The following is a 16718-nucleotide window of genomic DNA, read 5'->3' on the forward strand; positions in this document are numbered from 1 at the left end:
AAAATACGCATGAAAGAGTGTGTGTCAGAGTTCTCACTGTCTAACAATTTCATGTGGTGTGCATATGTTTGCTCAACAACAAGCTGTGCTCAGCTGCCACTGAAGTTAGTGTCAGTTCATGCTTACAGGCACTGGAGATTTTAAAACTAGCTGTAATTATGTAAATTCTATTATTCAATGAGCACTTACTCTTCAGCTTAAGTAGCAGATATTTGTATGCCATACCTGAGCCTTCAAACACTTACATAGAAGGACCATTATGCAAACAGTCACTTTGAATTCATACCATATGCAAATGTAGAGATAAAAATCTTAAGTAGAAAGAGTAGATGTACTTCAAAACCAGCAAGAAAACATGCTCCAATGTGTATGAGCAAAGAACATGAGAATGTGATTATTTTTCCAGAAAAAAAATACAGAAATATTTATTTATACAGTTTGAGTTTTGGAAGCCTAGCTAAATTCTGTATGTATGTGAAGGCAAACTACAATTCCATATGTACATGAAGGGATTTTTCTGCACAGCATCGATAATCTTCCTAAACACACTCAGAAGTTTGACTAGGTTATTGTAATATACCAAAAAAGTTGTATTACAATAACCTAGTTACTTTAGAACCTTAGTTACTTTATCCTTATAGAATAGGAACAAGAAGAACAAAACCACTCAAGCCCAAAACCACAACATTCCAACCCAATTTATGACGTACTATGTAGTGGTACAAACTATCTCTAAAAAAATTTAGCAGTTGATTGTTATTTTCTTTCAACCTTTTTATTTCTCAATGCTGAGTCAGAAGGGAAGAAAACATCCACTGTAAATTATTTCTCTCAAACTGATGACACTGTTAAACCTGAAGGAAATTATTCTGACATAATTTTATCTGATAAAAGTAACAAAACAGAAGCTGCTAAAAGAGTTTAGCAGAGTTCATAACAAAAAGTATGACATAATCTGCTTTAAGAATTTCATAACTGCAATACAATTTAACTTACAAAAGGTTTTCATGTTGAAACAAAAAAAAATCTAAATTAAAAACCATAAAAACCCCAAGGCTTAACAATTTAGATAACAGATTATGGCAGTGACGTACAGAGCTTTGCAGATGTTTACTGAAGTAAACTTGCTTACAGAAGACAAGCATTACTAGTATACTTAAACCACCCAGAATCCACAAAGCTGAGCAGCAACACTTTCTCCATTCCCCCCAGTACAGCTTTCACGAGCAATGTTCTGATTTTGCCAGTGACAACTCTTACAAAGCAAATTCAAAACTATTTATTTGGTAGCTTCTACAGAAACAAAATTAATTCAACCAGCAACCTGGATTGAAGGAGTTAAAACAAAGGAGGAATGCTAACCATGGGGATTTTTGTGTTAACCATTTCAGTATTCTTTTTTTATCTTATGCTGTAATTTTAAAATGGAGACTATTTTAATCATTGAAAATGCAAATAGCACTGTTAGGTTTGGCATCAAAGCATATGAAGTGGGGGGAAAAAACCCTCTACTGTACCCATCTAAAAAAATATAATTCCATTTGAATACAAAATGAGAACTGTCATTTCCTTATTATTGACAAAACAGGAAAAACAAAGTTTGTTCTGTGGAATAGTTTAGTCTGATACAAATGATACAAAAATTTTCCATGTGTACACGATGAAAAGATCTGACTTAAAGCACCAGCTATCGGAAGGATTTTAACACTGTATTGCAAAATTATGGGAAAGCAGTAAGTGGTTTTGAAAGTAAACCTCAGTCAGATGTAGTTTTAAAATATTTACATTCTAATGTAGATATGATAAATATTTTATCAAAACAATGTATAATCTGCTGGAGTATATAAAAAAATATTTCCAGCTAAACTGTTTACAAAAATGCACCATCAGTTAAAAGAGTTAGGGACTACCAGTTTACCAGAGAAGTCCCAGTTCAAACATAGAACACACATCCAGCATTAGAGTCAGTATTGATTTTCATAATTCTAAAATTGTAACACATTATTTTAATTTTAAGTATGTGCTTCAATATACTTCATTCTATATGATTCTAAAATTATGTAAAATTGACAAGATGAAGAGAAACATCCACATTACAGAAACAGTAACTTCAGTGTCATCCATACCTCTTTTTTACTAAAAAACTGTAATTTGGCCCTGATTTAAAGAAGTGTTTAAGCAACTGAGCAATGTTTACACTGCACTGAAGTCAATACGTATCAGACATAATCTGTAACTAGGCACATGCTTGTATGAATTTGAGGCCTACAAAAAATAAATTGTAACAACATCTAAATTCTTAAGTATGATGAAAGATTGCACTGAAAATCTAGTTCAACACTGTCAATGTAAAACCTGTGCAATGTGGCTTTTCAGTCTGAAAAGTCTTCAACAAGCTTCCTAGTAAATAAGCTCATCAACTAGAGTTCTGACCAAATACCGAGTCTGTAAATGCTTCTATCACACACAAGGTGGTACAGTTTATGTTTGGCTAATACTATTTTAGAACAGCCTTGAGGTCATATAGAGAAGTGCTTTTCACTATCAGCCCAAGCCTGAAGGTATCTCTGGCTTGATGGCACAGAATCCTGACATTGTTCTGCTCCCTCGTATCTACACAATACAGTCTAGGTAGAGACTCAGTACTAAACAAAATTAATTTTTTTACTGCTATCTGACCTAGCAGGAGTAACTGATTCCATAGATTTTTCATTTACACCCTTGTACCTCCTCTGAAGTTAGCAGAAGTGTTTTCATTTCACTGAAACACAGCACTTGCATTTAAATTTTACTTTTTATGCGTAGCGCTTAATTTGCCACTAAAACCTATGACATACACTTGCTGTCCATGGAGGACCAAAGGTGCATTTCCGTACAGATGTGCTCGATCTCTGAAACACCAGGCTGTAACAAAGCAAACTAAATCCTGTTAAATTTACAAAGATCTCATCATCTAAGATTTTAATCCATACAGACCTAGCACTAACCACATACAGCACAGTATCCTAAGGTAACTAGAAAGATGTTTGCATAGCAAATCTTCTTCAGATTTTTCCTATGGAGCAGATGAAGCTGACCTCCAATACAAATTTCAATCACAAGAGTGCAAAATGGTGCTTAATCCTCACTATCAGCTTCTCTAGCTCTCTGTACCTCTACCCTCTTCTTCACTTTACTAACAGCAGAGGACTTTTGGCAAAATAAAGCAGTTATTTCCATCCTCCATTCCAAGCAAGTTAGTGTCACTCATTAAAAGCAAGAGGGGAAACCTCCCTTAGGCTCTCACTTAACGTTTTTTTGCTTGAAGAGAAAGAACATCCCAACCCTTGGTTGCCTCTATTAAGTGTCTCTGTCCATGGCTAATCCATTCTTCTTGGTCCATATATACTCTCCCACAAAACCAACACTTAAACAGACATCGAAGTGCTTCAGCTGGTGATGTTTCCACCACTTGATAGTTGTTTTTGTGGGTCTTTTTTAGCTTCATTTTTAGCATACTCTGCTTTTTTGCTTGGTTTCCTGTCTCAGCATTTTGAAGAGTAAGACGCTTTCGATAACGTTTGACACCAAGACAACTACTTGTCCTTTCTGACAGAACCACTTTCAGGACTTGACCTTTATACTTGTTGATAGTCTTCATGACATTAATTATCTCTGGTGAATCAACATCAGGATGGTTTAGTACCACAACTGGCTGATTACGACGAGGGCATTTTATCAACTGATTTGTTTTCAGAGGAAGAAGTCGAAGACGTCTTGCTGTCAACAGGTATGACATATCAGAACTTGAAGTGGTTTCCGACTGAGCTCTTGTTTTCCTCTTAGGAAGTTCTCTGAAGCTTGTTTGTTTTGCCTTATTTTTGGGACTTTTTGAATAGGGCTTGCTTTGCTTGCTCACATCACTGCTTTTCTGAAATGGTACACCAGTTTGCTTGCTGTTATTTTTAGTACTTGCCTCTCGCTTTGGTCTTTGCCTGAGCGATATAGTTTGGGACTCGGCACTTGGCTCGCTCTGATTAGGCAAACATGGGAAATTACTGCTGAGTGTCTCAGAAACACTGACAGGGACTGGGCGAGGCAGAAACATTTCATTGTGATGCACAGGAGCTGATGTTTCACTCCTGTTTTCTATTCCATATGAGCTTTGACTGTTAGTAGCATTCAGCACTCTCAGCATTGTCCCTTTGGGGATAAACACTGGGGTAGCAACGTGGGAATTTTTAGTTACCCTGTTTTTAGAAGTTCTTGCAAATGTAAAGAGCTGATCTTCACTGTGTTCTTCACTACTAATCACACTTCTTCCACCATGTGCTTCAGACAAATTTGCAGCTTGTTCCACTTCAGTGGCACAAACAGCTCCCTCACAGCTTGCTGAACTTTCCTGAGGCAGGAGCAACTTTTTACTAGAAGCCTGACACCTCAAGGGCATGGATTTCATGTTAGGTTCAGCAGCAGACATGAGTTGAGCAATCTTTCTACACAGCAATGTTGCTGATTTCTTCCTGCGTGTTGTGTCATCCCATCTGACATCCTCTGGAACATTTTCAGTCCCAGAGCTAAGAGAAAATACAGATGAAATAACAGGTCCTTCAAAAGGACTGCCTTTATTTTCCATCTTCTGTAGTTCAAGTGATTTCAGAAGATGATTACTCTTTTGGCTTATGGTTTCAGTTCTCTTTACTTTGCTCAAGCCAAAAGTTATATCCTCAAAAGCTGGAGTTTTAGTAACACGAAAGTTTTTTCCTGCTTCAGAAGATGCAATAGATTTTTCATCAAAACCCTTTCCAGCTAAATGTGCTTCGGTAGAGCTGACTGGTAGACTCCTACGTTCTTTGTCAACCCTCTTCACAGACAATGTATCCTTTTCTTTATGGACAGCAGAAAAATTTTTGTCCTCCTGAGCAGCTTCTACTGAAACATTCTTGGAATTTTTACCTTCGGAAACGGAAGCGTATTTTGGACGGTATGTATCTTCACCTTCTTCTTTACAATACAGATCACTATGCAAGCTATTTTTTCCATCTACTTTCCCCCTCGAGGATTTAAAATCACTTTTTTTTTCAGCACTGTTCATCACCAGAGATGGAGAACAAAGTTCTATAACACCTGAACGGACATCACTACCTTTCACCAAATGAAAGCATAATTTTGATGTATCTTCCCTCTGTACAGATACAGAGCTATAGCCTGAGAGCTGAGAATCTGAACAAAAACATTCAGAATCCTTGTCATACGCACTATCCAAATTAAGCTGGTTACTAACACTGGATAATTTGTTTACATTCACTTCCATAGCTAGTAACTCATTTTGACACACAGATGTTTTATTTACTTCTGCAGATTGTTCTATACCTTGATTCTCAAGTTCCTCTTCTGCAGAGTTCACAGGTTTGTAAGTTGCTTCTTTCATAGGAATTAATTTAAGAACCAGCTGTTGTGCTCCATTCACTATTTTAAGCTCTACTATCTGAGCTAAACAGTTGGAAGGAACTACAAGTTCAGATGGTGCAATTACTGTTAAAGGCATCCCAGGTTGTAAAGGCTCTGTTTTTGGAGAATAAACCTCAACCTCCACACTTTGATTCTCACATACACTCATTTCAGATGGCTCCAATATTGTCTTATCCTGGACTGATGACATGTTTATGCTACATTCTACATTTTGAGACAAGCAGACTGTTTTAGTTGCCTTACTTGGAATCTCACAAACCATATTTGATGACAAATTTGAAAGTTCATTTTGGAAAGGAATTTTATTGTATTTCTGCTTTTTACATAAAGTGCTTTGACTCTGCTTCTTTTGCTTGTGGTTCATGAGAGTATTTGACAGCTGTTTTCTGGGTGTTTCATGCACTCTTCTCGTATGTTTAACTATATAGTCATGTCTAACAGCACCATATTCACAGTACTCACACTGATATGGAAAGGTTCCAGTGTGTTTCACCAAATGTCTCTGGAATTCTCCTTTGGTGTAGGATACATAACTACAGTGGGAACAAAGAAACTTAATTTCTTCATGTTGCCCTACATGCTTTTTATACTGTAGAGGATCCTTTGTTGAAAATCTGCATTTATCACAGTAGTATTTGCCTGGCAGAAAATTTTTTACTTTAAACATTTTCTGGGTTTTACTTGAAGTTTTTCTTTCACGCTTTTCATAGTCTGCAGCATTGGCACCCTCAGGAACAAAATCAAAAGCTGGTGGTTTAATATGACTGCACTTCTTGCAGATGAAATTTTTGTCTTCAGTCCACCCAAGCTTCTTATGCTTCTCTATATCTTGCATTGAAATTTTCTGAACATTTCTGCACTTTATACAGCTTATCAGTGACAACTTATTGTTCTCAGCCTCAGTTCCTTGGTAACAGCAGTTTTGATCATCTGCCCCTTTTGACAGATTTGTTTTATCATCAGATTGCTTTGGGGATGTAGTTAAAGAATTATTTTTATCATTAATTTGGCCAGGGTACAATCTTGGTAAAATTTCCCTCATTTTTTTCAACTGCATTTCAGATGAAGCAACTCTGCACCATTTTGATTAAACACAACAGCAACAGACAGAATGTTTTCTTGGTATCAGTCCTGTGTATGTTTCTTGTCAATCAATCATTCAGGCTACCAATCTGCAGAATATAAACTTTGGAAGAAATGATGTTCAAGCAACTGCATCCATATTACATTCCATGTTCTTAGTTGATCAGCTTGCAGCACTAAAGAATAAAAGCAGAACATTAAGTCAATTAAGATTCAATGATCAACGAAATACAATGAACTAATAACTGAACTATTAGTGGACTACAGCTGAATAACAGAGTGCAAGTCTACTGTTAATATACCATTGATTGTATTCTGTATATACAACCAATAAGTCTAAAACATACCAAATGAAATAATCCTTTAACATTTGCTCTCATTCAAAACATTCCCATATTCGTATAATTACCTGCTATGAATCAAAACCTGAAGAGTTTATGGTATTTCTCCCATGTCATGAAAAATTTTGCACTTAAGAAGCATATTCATAAGCCAAACAAGATACCTGTTAACAGAACTGAGCAGCAGAGTATGATTTCAGTTCATATATAGCCCTCAACTAAGGACAAGATATCATGAAACATGCAAGTTCCATTCAACATAAATAGCAGGGAAACAGAATGTGACTACGATGGTTACTAGAAACACAGAACTATTAGTTTGTTTTTAAATAAAAGAATTTTTAAGTTAGCATGGATATTTCTGATATACAGAAGGAAGTTCTTTTCTAATCAGTGCCAATGTTTCAGATCCAAACAGTCTTGAACACTAATTCATAACAAAATGTGATTTATGCTTCACATGTTCTCAAAGTAATGAAGTCAAAACAATCTGTGGCAGCAAAATTAATTAATTTTTCTTCTATCAATATTACAGTATAATCACTTCTATATATGTGGACAAGCATATAAATATTCACTTCATCCTAATAAAACAGAATGTCAATCAAGGAAAATAAACAATGCAACATAAGCCATAGGGAGATCAGTAATATCGCTGTAAAACATCAAATTAACACATGCAATATGTTTGGCCCACAGGTTCTAGCACTCTGTCTCTCTACTATATTTGACAGGAAGAAGATCTCAGCCTTTAAGCTTTTGGCAAGGCAATGAGACAACTATTATTTGGAAAATAAACAATCAAATTAGGCTTTTGAGGCATACATGAAGTCCAATCAACACCTTTCTTATTCTAACATCATTAGGTGTAGACATACCGTTGCACACACTTGCAATCACAACAGACTCAATTGCGTGAGGTTACTTCTGCTTCCCAATACACCTTACAAAAGGCTTCTGTTTCTGAAGTCCAGATCCTCACCAAGTCTACCTACAGAGATCAGGGTCTGATTTGGACTCCAAAACCACAGTGCTGAGTTCACTTAAGCAGCTTCCCATAACAATAATCATATGGTAATTGAGAAATTAAACTATGGTACTGGAAAGACATTGAGTGAGTCCAGAGAAGGGCAACAGAGCTGGTGAAAGGTCTAGAGAGTAAATCTTACAAGGAGTGGTTGAGGGAGCTGGGGGTGTTGAAAAGGAGGCTCAGGGGAGACCTTATTGCTCTTTGTAACTACCTGGAAGGGGGCTGTAGCCAGGTGAGTGTCAGCCTCTTCTCCCAGGTAACAAGTGACAGGAAGAGAGGAAATTGCCTCAAGTTGCACCAGAGCATGTTTAGACTGAATATTAAGAAAAAAATTTCATTGAAAGGGTTGTCAATAATTGGAACAGGTTACCTGTGGAAGTGGTCTGGGGATGGAGGTAACACCTCTGGGGATATTAAAGACATGTAAACTGGGTACTCAAGGATATGGTAGCTTGGCAGTGCTGGCTTACAGGTTGGACTTGATGATCTTGTAGGTCTTTTCTAGCCTAAATAATTCTGTGATCTCCCCAGTGGCTTGACAGGACTAAATATCTGATCCAAGAAGGTTTTCCTGCATCTTATGTGCTCACAACCCAGAAAGCAACCATACTACTGCATCAAAAGCATCGTAGCCAGCACATTGACAGAGGCAATTCTCCCACTCTGCTCTCATGAGACCCCACCTGGACTGCAGCTGCAACCAGTTTTGGGGCCCCCAACACAAGTAAGATGTTCAGTGCCTCTCCTCTGGACCCATTCAAAGCTTATCACAGGGCTGAAGCACTTCTCCCATGAGGACAGGCTGAGAGAGTTGGGGTTGTTCAGCATAATGAGGTGGCTTCACAGAGACCTTATAGCACCTTCAAGTTCTGAAGGGGGCTTTCAAGAAGGCTAGAGAGGGACTTTTCACAAGGGCATGCAGTGGTAGGACAAGGGAGAATGGCTTCAAGCTGAAGAAAGGTAGATTTAAATTAGATATTAGGAAGAAATTCATTACTGTGAGGACAGTGAGGCACTGGAACAGGCTGTGCAGAGAAGCTGTGGATGCCCCATCCCTGGCAGTGTTCAAGGCCAGGCTGGATGGAACCCTGAGCAATCTGGTCTAGTGGAAAGCATTCTTTCTCATGGCAGGAGGTTGAACTAGGTCTCTTCCAACACAAACCACTCAGTGATTCCACCATCTTCCTTGTACTCCATCAATATCCATGACTGCTATATCAATGCTGCCCTAAAGATAGGGCTCTTCAAAGTGTTCTGATGTAATCACAATCATCAGTAAAAGTTAGAAAACTGGTTAGGGACAACATAACAAGCTTCTTAAGCAGATGGATGGGTGTACACTAAAACTCCTTAGTGGGTAGTTCTAGAACTGTAGCAATCTCATCTCATTGCAATGCAGACAGCTGTGAAAATATACGCAATTTGAAAAACAAATCAGTGGCAGCATTGAAGGAAAGAAGAAAGTATACATGACTGCTGTATCATGATCTGGAGAATTTTCTTCAAGCAATTCTAATGTGGATGACGTTATGTGCTCTATCACCTGGATTCTAAAGAAGACTGAAAAACAAAACATTTGCAGTAGATCAGATGGAACATCCTTCCCTGGATACTACCACTTTCTAGACTTAAGACTAACCCGCTGACATGCAAGTGTGGTGGTAGGCCTATGTTCAGGACATCCACTGTTTTGTTTCAGGAGAAAGATGATAAGAGATTTTGATAAGCTCAAGATCCAGACCAAAGATGCTTTATGCATTTCTATACAGCTTTAAGAAAGAAGTAACATTGCATCTGAAAGGAAATGGGGAAGCTATATCAGTATTTGCCTTTTTCTGCTGTTAACATCTATCCATTAATACTGAAACTGCCCTCCATGTGAAGTAACTGAAAGCTAAGTATAGAGAATTTATGCCATCAATATCCTTGACCATAAAAAAAAAAGTATAAACCCAGAGAATTTTCTTGTGTTTTTTAAACTCTGTAGATTTCACTTTCTGGGAGAACATGAAAAATAATCCATGACCTTTAAAGGGCAAGAAAGTACAAGAAACACAGTCCAACATTTTCAGAACACTTCAATTTAACAGTTCTGGGCTTCTCAGTCCAAGACTATGCCAGAAAAATTTAACAGAGGTAATTTGAAGAACAGGCTAGTAATCCTTCCAAATTTTTCTAATTCAAGCAGCCATATGTAGGAAAGTCTGCCATGGTTTCAGCCCAAAACCATGTTTTCATGCAGACCTGTGACAAATACTGTGTTGCCAGAATGCAGGTTTCAAGCGTTGGTGTGCCTGCATTCCATATGTGGCCAGGTTGATCCCAGGCAGCAGCCAAGCAGCCACAGAGCCGCTTCCTGCTGTCCCACCCTCCCCTCCCTCAGCAGCAAGGAGAGTAAAGGAGAGAAGAAACACAGGAAAGTTTATGGGTCAGGACAAAGGTAGTTTAACAGAAGGAAAGAAACAGGGAGGTGACATAAGGGAAATCACTCACCACCTTCCACAAGCAAACCAATGCCCAGCCAGTCTCTGAGCAGCAGGCACCCTGGAACGCAACCCCCCCTCTGCGCTTCTCCCTCTGCTCCAGTTTTCGTGGCTGAGCACAACACTGCATGATGTGGACTATCCCCAGACCAATTCTGGGCAGCTGTCCCAGCTTTGTGCCCTCCCAATCTCTTGCCCACCCCACGTCTACTCAATAGAGTAGGGGGGGAAGAAAGCCTTGACGTTGTGCAAACATTATTCAGCAACAACCAAAACACCAGTGTGTTATCAAGACTGTTTTAGCCACAGATCCAAAACACAGCACTGTACAGGCTGCTTTCAAGAAATTTAACTCCATCCCAGCTAGACCCAGTAAGAGGTAAAAAAAAGAACTGAATAACCAGCTGATGTCAAAGTAACATCTCTGCTGTCTTCCTGGCTAGTTTTTCAGCATATACCCTGAACACTGACCAGTTAACAACAAAGGTTTTGATACAAACAGCTCCAATTTACACTTATTTTGGATAAAACAAGCCCAAAATTATATTGTAATTTCATGCCTGTATTAAAAAAATATATATTTTTCTTGTTATTTCAGAAAGCCAAGATCATCAATGTACACAGGGAGGTGAACATTACATACATTCACTCCATACCACTGGGAAAGGTGGGAAGGGGGAGGAATTCCCCTAAAGATTTGTTTTGGTATTTGAAGGATTGGCAGAAACATGCTTCAGAAGATTTAATTAAAAGATAGAGTTGATTTTCGAGTTATAATCATATGCAGTGCACACAGACCAACCCAAAGATATCATTAAAGGAAGACGTCGAAGTCTACAAAGAGTCTCAATGGCAAACACAGGAATGGGATGGATGAAAAATGAAATAAGAGACACTAAAAGTGACAAAGTCAATTCCAGTTACGGTCTTCACAGGAATTAATTCAGAAAAATATATAAAAATATTAAGAAATACAACAAAGTACCCAAATTAGGAAACATTAAAAAAAATTAGAGACCCTAGTTTGGAGAGTAAAAAAAAACACATGGAAAAAAGACATCACAAGAAAGATAAACCAAATTTTCCCATTCACTCCTACCAAACACCTGCAATTCAGTGACATTAAAAGGTCAGGCATTCAACAAAACAAACATTTCCACCTTTCACACAACAGTATCATATCTTGAACTTTGCTGCTGAAGACACAAGAGATTAACAGATTCACAGAAATTAAAAGGCATTCCAAACCCTGGATATCCCAGGTACATAAAGGTTAAAAACACAAAGATCCATCAAAACAAAGGAAAATAGGATGAAACATCCTCTGCAGCCTGACTATGTCAAATTCGAGCAGTACAAGGGTTTTTGCAGTAGGTTACAAACCACTGATGTGGCCACTGTCAGACTGGAATTTCTATTTACTTCAAATACATTGAAAATTTCTTCATCATTTCAAAGATGAATATGTACATTCCAGGGCTTCAGTTGCCTTTAGTTCAAACTACATGCTGCTATCAATGCAAAGGGTGTGATGAGCAGGATGCATTTAGCCTATGTGATCAAATAAATGAGCCCTTACTTCAGCAAAGCACACACGCACAAAGATCACAGACTGCAGACAATAATCAGGGTGTGCTTTGGTACTGAAAAGCCCATATAAGTCATCCTTAAGAAAAAGAAGTTTAAGCAGAATTGGAAGACATTGTGCAACCACATCAGGAGGATGCAGTATATAAAATTTGAGCCATTGTGAAAAATTTCAATCTCCATGCATGCTTAAAATTACCTTGCCTGTATTTTGCAATTATATACATATATATATATATATTTATATATATATACTGACTGTTTAACATCAACTATCTCTGTTCAGCACAGTTAACTGTTCTACTGACCCAACTACACAGCTGCCAATTACCAGTCACTAATTTTAGGCCTAATGACTGGGAGAGAGCCAAAGTGCTTCACTCAAGTATTACATATTGCATTAATTAAAATACTTAATTTTGTATTAAAAACAAACAATTCAAATGCACCAAAGAAATTTCGTCTACAAGTATTTCTTCTTAAAAAGCCATTTTGTCTCACAATAACAGCTAATCACACAGTCATAACAGTTCTTGGTTTTTAGCTGAAATTCACATGAGGTTTTTCAAAGCAAAATGAATGAGGAATGACAATGCAGACAATTAAGAAGAGCAAGGACCATGCACCAAGTTGTTAGAGATCATTTTTATTAAAAAATATACAGTTCTTTCACTCTATAGAAAAAAATCAATTACACTTAAAATGTTTATTACTTACAAAGTCATGCAAAACACCGATTGAAAATAAATCACTATTTTCTGAATGCATAAGTGAGAATTGTCCAATCTACTAACGTTTTTTGGCATTGTATGGAAACAGGTACATGTATGTACCATGAAATGGAGGTCTGCTTCCCTGCGGCTCTAGGAACAAGGCCTAGCTTTATTTGTATCTGAAAGATACACAATTCTGTCATATCATTCAACTGCTTGGTGGTCTTCCTGCAATAAGCTAAACAAGGCATTACCAAATAACTACTGTATCAAAAGCAGTATTCTAGACTGCTCAGAGACGTTTATAGAGTTATCATTATATGTATGATCAATTTTTTTTAATCTTGGTGTTCATTTCATCATTTCACACAATTTACAACGATTTTCAAAGTCTTTCTGCATAACCAGAGCATACTGACTAGTACAAAGCATTACCCTACTCTTGAGTTCTAAGGCCTGTAGGAAATACAGCAAGTATGGCACTGGAGAAAATGGGAGAAAAGGGGGAAGAGTCCCATTAAAAGCACATATCCCTCCATGCTCAGATTTCAAAGCACTCATGTAGATGTTAAAATTGATTTCCACAGATATCATTGCTGCTAAAATTAGCCACATACTGTTTGTACGTGCAAGAAAAGAGCCTTGACTGTAACCACCTACTGCAGTAACAATGCACAACAGACTGCTAGAAAAATCCTGTAAAACACCATTAGTCTTCTTAAATATAAAGCAGACTTTTTAAATTAAATGTACATTGCAGGACATTTTGGCTACATCCACGTTGACACTGGATTATGTATTTAAAAGAAAATCGGTTTACCTGTCTAAATTACTTTAAGTGTCCAATGTAACACTTTTCAATGATAGACTGTCTTGCAACAAAATTCAATATGGGATTCAATTAAGCCAATCTTATGCCCAAACACTCAAAAGAACCTTATTTGCACACAAAACACAGGATGTTCTATTTGGCTCATGAATACATTTACTAACCCGACAGCTCCTTTTCTTCGGGATGACCAAGACGACAAACCTAGACAACAGCTTTAGTCCAGACGAGTCCAAAGCGGCCTGATGGCGTCCACGAGACAGCAAGCACCAAAAACCTCCTTTTCTTGGGCATCCAGCCCACCCACGCATCAGTGCTGCCGCCTCTCCGCGGAAGGGCGGCCTCCCTCGGCCGCTCGCTGCCCGTGCGCGGGCCCGAGCGCGGCGCCGCGGGGGATGCGGTGCGGGGCGGGCGCTGCGCGGGCCGCGCAACCTCCGCCCGCCGCCGCCGCGCACTGCCGCCGCCGGCCCGCAGGGGGCAGCACCGCGCGCCGCGCCCGCTCCGGCCCCGCGCGGGCGCCCGGGGAGGGCAGCGGGAGCCGCGGGCCCGGGACTTACCTGGCTCGGAGCGGGACGAGGGGGATGAAGGAAGGGGCAGCGTCCCTCGGCGCTGACCCCGCCAGCCGCCGCCGCTCCCGTTGTCTCCGGACACGGGAGGAACGCAGCGCCGCCCCGCGTCCTGCGCGGCAGCTGCCGCCCCGCCCTGCGGCGCTCATTCCGGCAGGGAGGGCGAGCGAGCCCCCCGCCGCCGGCCCGGCCCGGCCCCCGGCCGCGCGGCGGCGGAACTGACCTCAGCGCGCCCCGCCCGCCGCGCGTAGAGCTCTACCGAGCCCAGGCACCTGCCCGCGGCCCGGCGCCCCGCGGCACCGGCGCTGCCCCGCGCCGCGGGCCGCGGAGAACGGAGCGAGGGCAGCCCCGGGCTGCGCCGGATGAGGAGCTGCGAAGTCGGGTTGGCGCCCGCTGGCCGTCCCTCCACGCTGACACAACAGGCCAAAGGATGCGCTGTTGTTCCCAGTAACCTCTACATCCCTTCCCATTCCATTGTGTTTTGCTGGGGTATGGTGTGGGCATACGTTTCACGGGCACCACTCGATAAAGTACTACAATGATGTAGTTGTGTGTTACTTTCTATGAAATCCAGATGTCTTTTGAAATAAAGTGTTTTTAACAAAATTTGAAGGGAGAAAAAGAGGATTTTACTGACTGCATATTGCCCTATAAAGTACCTTTGATGCCACTGCATTATCAAATCTCTCCACTTTAAAAACAAACCATATCCAACACAGGGTCTGAAGTCTTGTCAGATGAGGTCTTTGAAATGAAGTTTTCTCTTACATGTCTTCAAAGTTGAGCTCTGTTGCCGTGACACATTTTCCGATCTGTTCTCTACTGAAATTATTTGAGAGTGCTTGATCTTGTCTAGGCATGGACATACATCCTCAGGGATCTTGGATTTTGGGATAGGCTCTTCAGGTCACAAAAATAGAAAAGAGAAAGCTATATACTGGGAGGTCTGGGGGGAAAGAATCCTCTCAATTATAATTTTTTAGTTCCAAAATGAGATCTTGCCTTCAAGAGTCTGTTACATCTTTTGATTAGCAGTGTAAGAAATCATTCTCAATGGCAGTCTGGAACACTGTAGTTTGCTGAATATCTTTAAACTTCTGAAGAAAGTTTTCTGGCTGATAGAGCTTGTTGGGATTGCTAGAAGGTTTTTGACCACGACTGTCAAAGAAACAAAACTGTAATGGCGTAAAACCAAGTGTCTTGGCATGAATAGCTGGTTAAAGGTGGAGCGAGTGTGTGTTCCTTGTAGCACAGAGATGACAGGTGCACTGCTGGATCAGTGTCTGCTTGGACCTGCTCAATATATAAGTGACATGAAAAGGGAGCTGGGCACTCAGGTGACAGCCTTCTGATCATACCAAGCTATTGAGGGACCTGAGGACAAAAATCCCCTAAAGCTCTAGGAAGGACATTATGCAGCTGAATAACTAGACAGTAAAATGGCAGATTAGATTTTGGATAGATAAAGGTGATGCACAGTGAAGAAAAACATCCTGATTTCAAATAAAAAATCAACTCTAAGCTGACTACTACTATACAGGAGCAAAATCTTGGCCTTCGAAGAAGCCTTAGAAATCTCACTACAGTGCTTAATTGAGTTGATAAAAATAAGCCTTATGCTGAGATTTGGAAAAAAGCAGAGAATAAAGCAGTTTAATGCTGCCGTGTAAATTCACACATTTTAAAAGCTCTTTGAGTTTTTAAGTTCCCTCAGCTTATGAAAGACAGAATAGTAGAGGAAAAGATTCCATGAAAGGTAAAAACGATGATCAAAGATACTTTACCCTCAACTTCACAAAAGGAACAGCTAAGGAAGCTTCTATCTGAAGAAAAAAAAAAAAAAAAAGATGACTAGTGATAAAACAAAGGGCTAAAAATCATAAGCGATCATTGTAATTTTGAGCAGTTACAGTTGGAAGTTGTGTGTGTGGATCCCATGAAAGCCACCAGGGAAAATTTGCAAATGCTGACTGGTGTCAGCTATTCTGCAAAGGTGATTATGTAGGGTTATGAAAGTTTATTTCTGTAACTGTTAAATCAGTCTTTATAATATGTGCATGTATTCACTTTGTTACCATGTATTAGTTCACATAATACAGTGAAATGGAATGAGATAGTGGAATTTTACTGGAGACTTTGAGTTTGTTCATACTCAAGTAAAACAAACTAAAGGACAGCCCAGCCCTGGACATAAGGACTTTGCTTCTTGGAAGCATAGAACTGTCCACGAAAGATAAAGGACACCCATGGGCAACTGAGATAAAGCCAGAATTCTAGTCATTCTAATATGTCTTTGAACCCCTTCCAGTGTTATCTGGCAAAACTGACCCCAGGGACATCTGGATCAATAGACAAGCTGCAAGAGTGCTGCAGAAATACAGTTGCCTGGCAAAATTTTACAATGATAAAAAATCAGTAGTGTGGGTCTTAGTTATTATTCAAATCATGTTCTGCTGGAGTGGTTGAAGGTTATAAGAACCCTGTGTAAAACCACATTCAGGGTGACCCGGTTTGGCTGGGACACCATGCACATGAATAAATATTTACTCTTGTAATTCTATACTTTGTTTCCTGGCCTCTCTTGGTCAGCACCAATTTTTGCAAATTTTCATAAAAGTGAACTACACTTAGCGGA

At 39.6% G+C, this 16718-nt stretch overlaps 1 protein-coding gene across 2 annotated transcripts; it reads right to left on the minus strand.

The window, feature by feature from the left end:
- Window positions 1–682: 682 nt before the first annotated feature.
- Window positions 683–14255, minus strand: ZNF518B (zinc finger protein 518B). 2 transcript variants are annotated; one of them, XM_053976392.1, is made up of 2 exons: window positions 14075–14255; window positions 683–6710 (listed from the first exon to the last, which is right to left on the minus strand). In XM_053976392.1, the coding sequence occupies exon 2, from the start codon at window positions 6506–6508 to the stop codon at window positions 3287–3289; it is 3222 nt and encodes a 1073-aa protein (XP_053832367.1). In that variant the 5' UTR covers window positions 6509–6710; window positions 14075–14255; the 3' UTR covers window positions 683–3286. The 2 variants fall into 2 exon arrangements, with proteins under 2 accessions (XP_053832367.1, XP_053832368.1); XM_053976393.1 differs by lacking the exon at window positions 14075–14255 and adding an exon at window positions 13682–13762.
- Window positions 14256–16718: the final 2463 nt, after the last annotated feature.

This window comes from Vidua macroura, chromosome 4, assembly GCF_024509145.1.
Source record: "Vidua macroura isolate BioBank_ID:100142 chromosome 4, ASM2450914v1, whole genome shotgun sequence".
Taxonomy (NCBI): domain Eukaryota; kingdom Metazoa; phylum Chordata; class Aves; order Passeriformes; family Viduidae; genus Vidua; species Vidua macroura.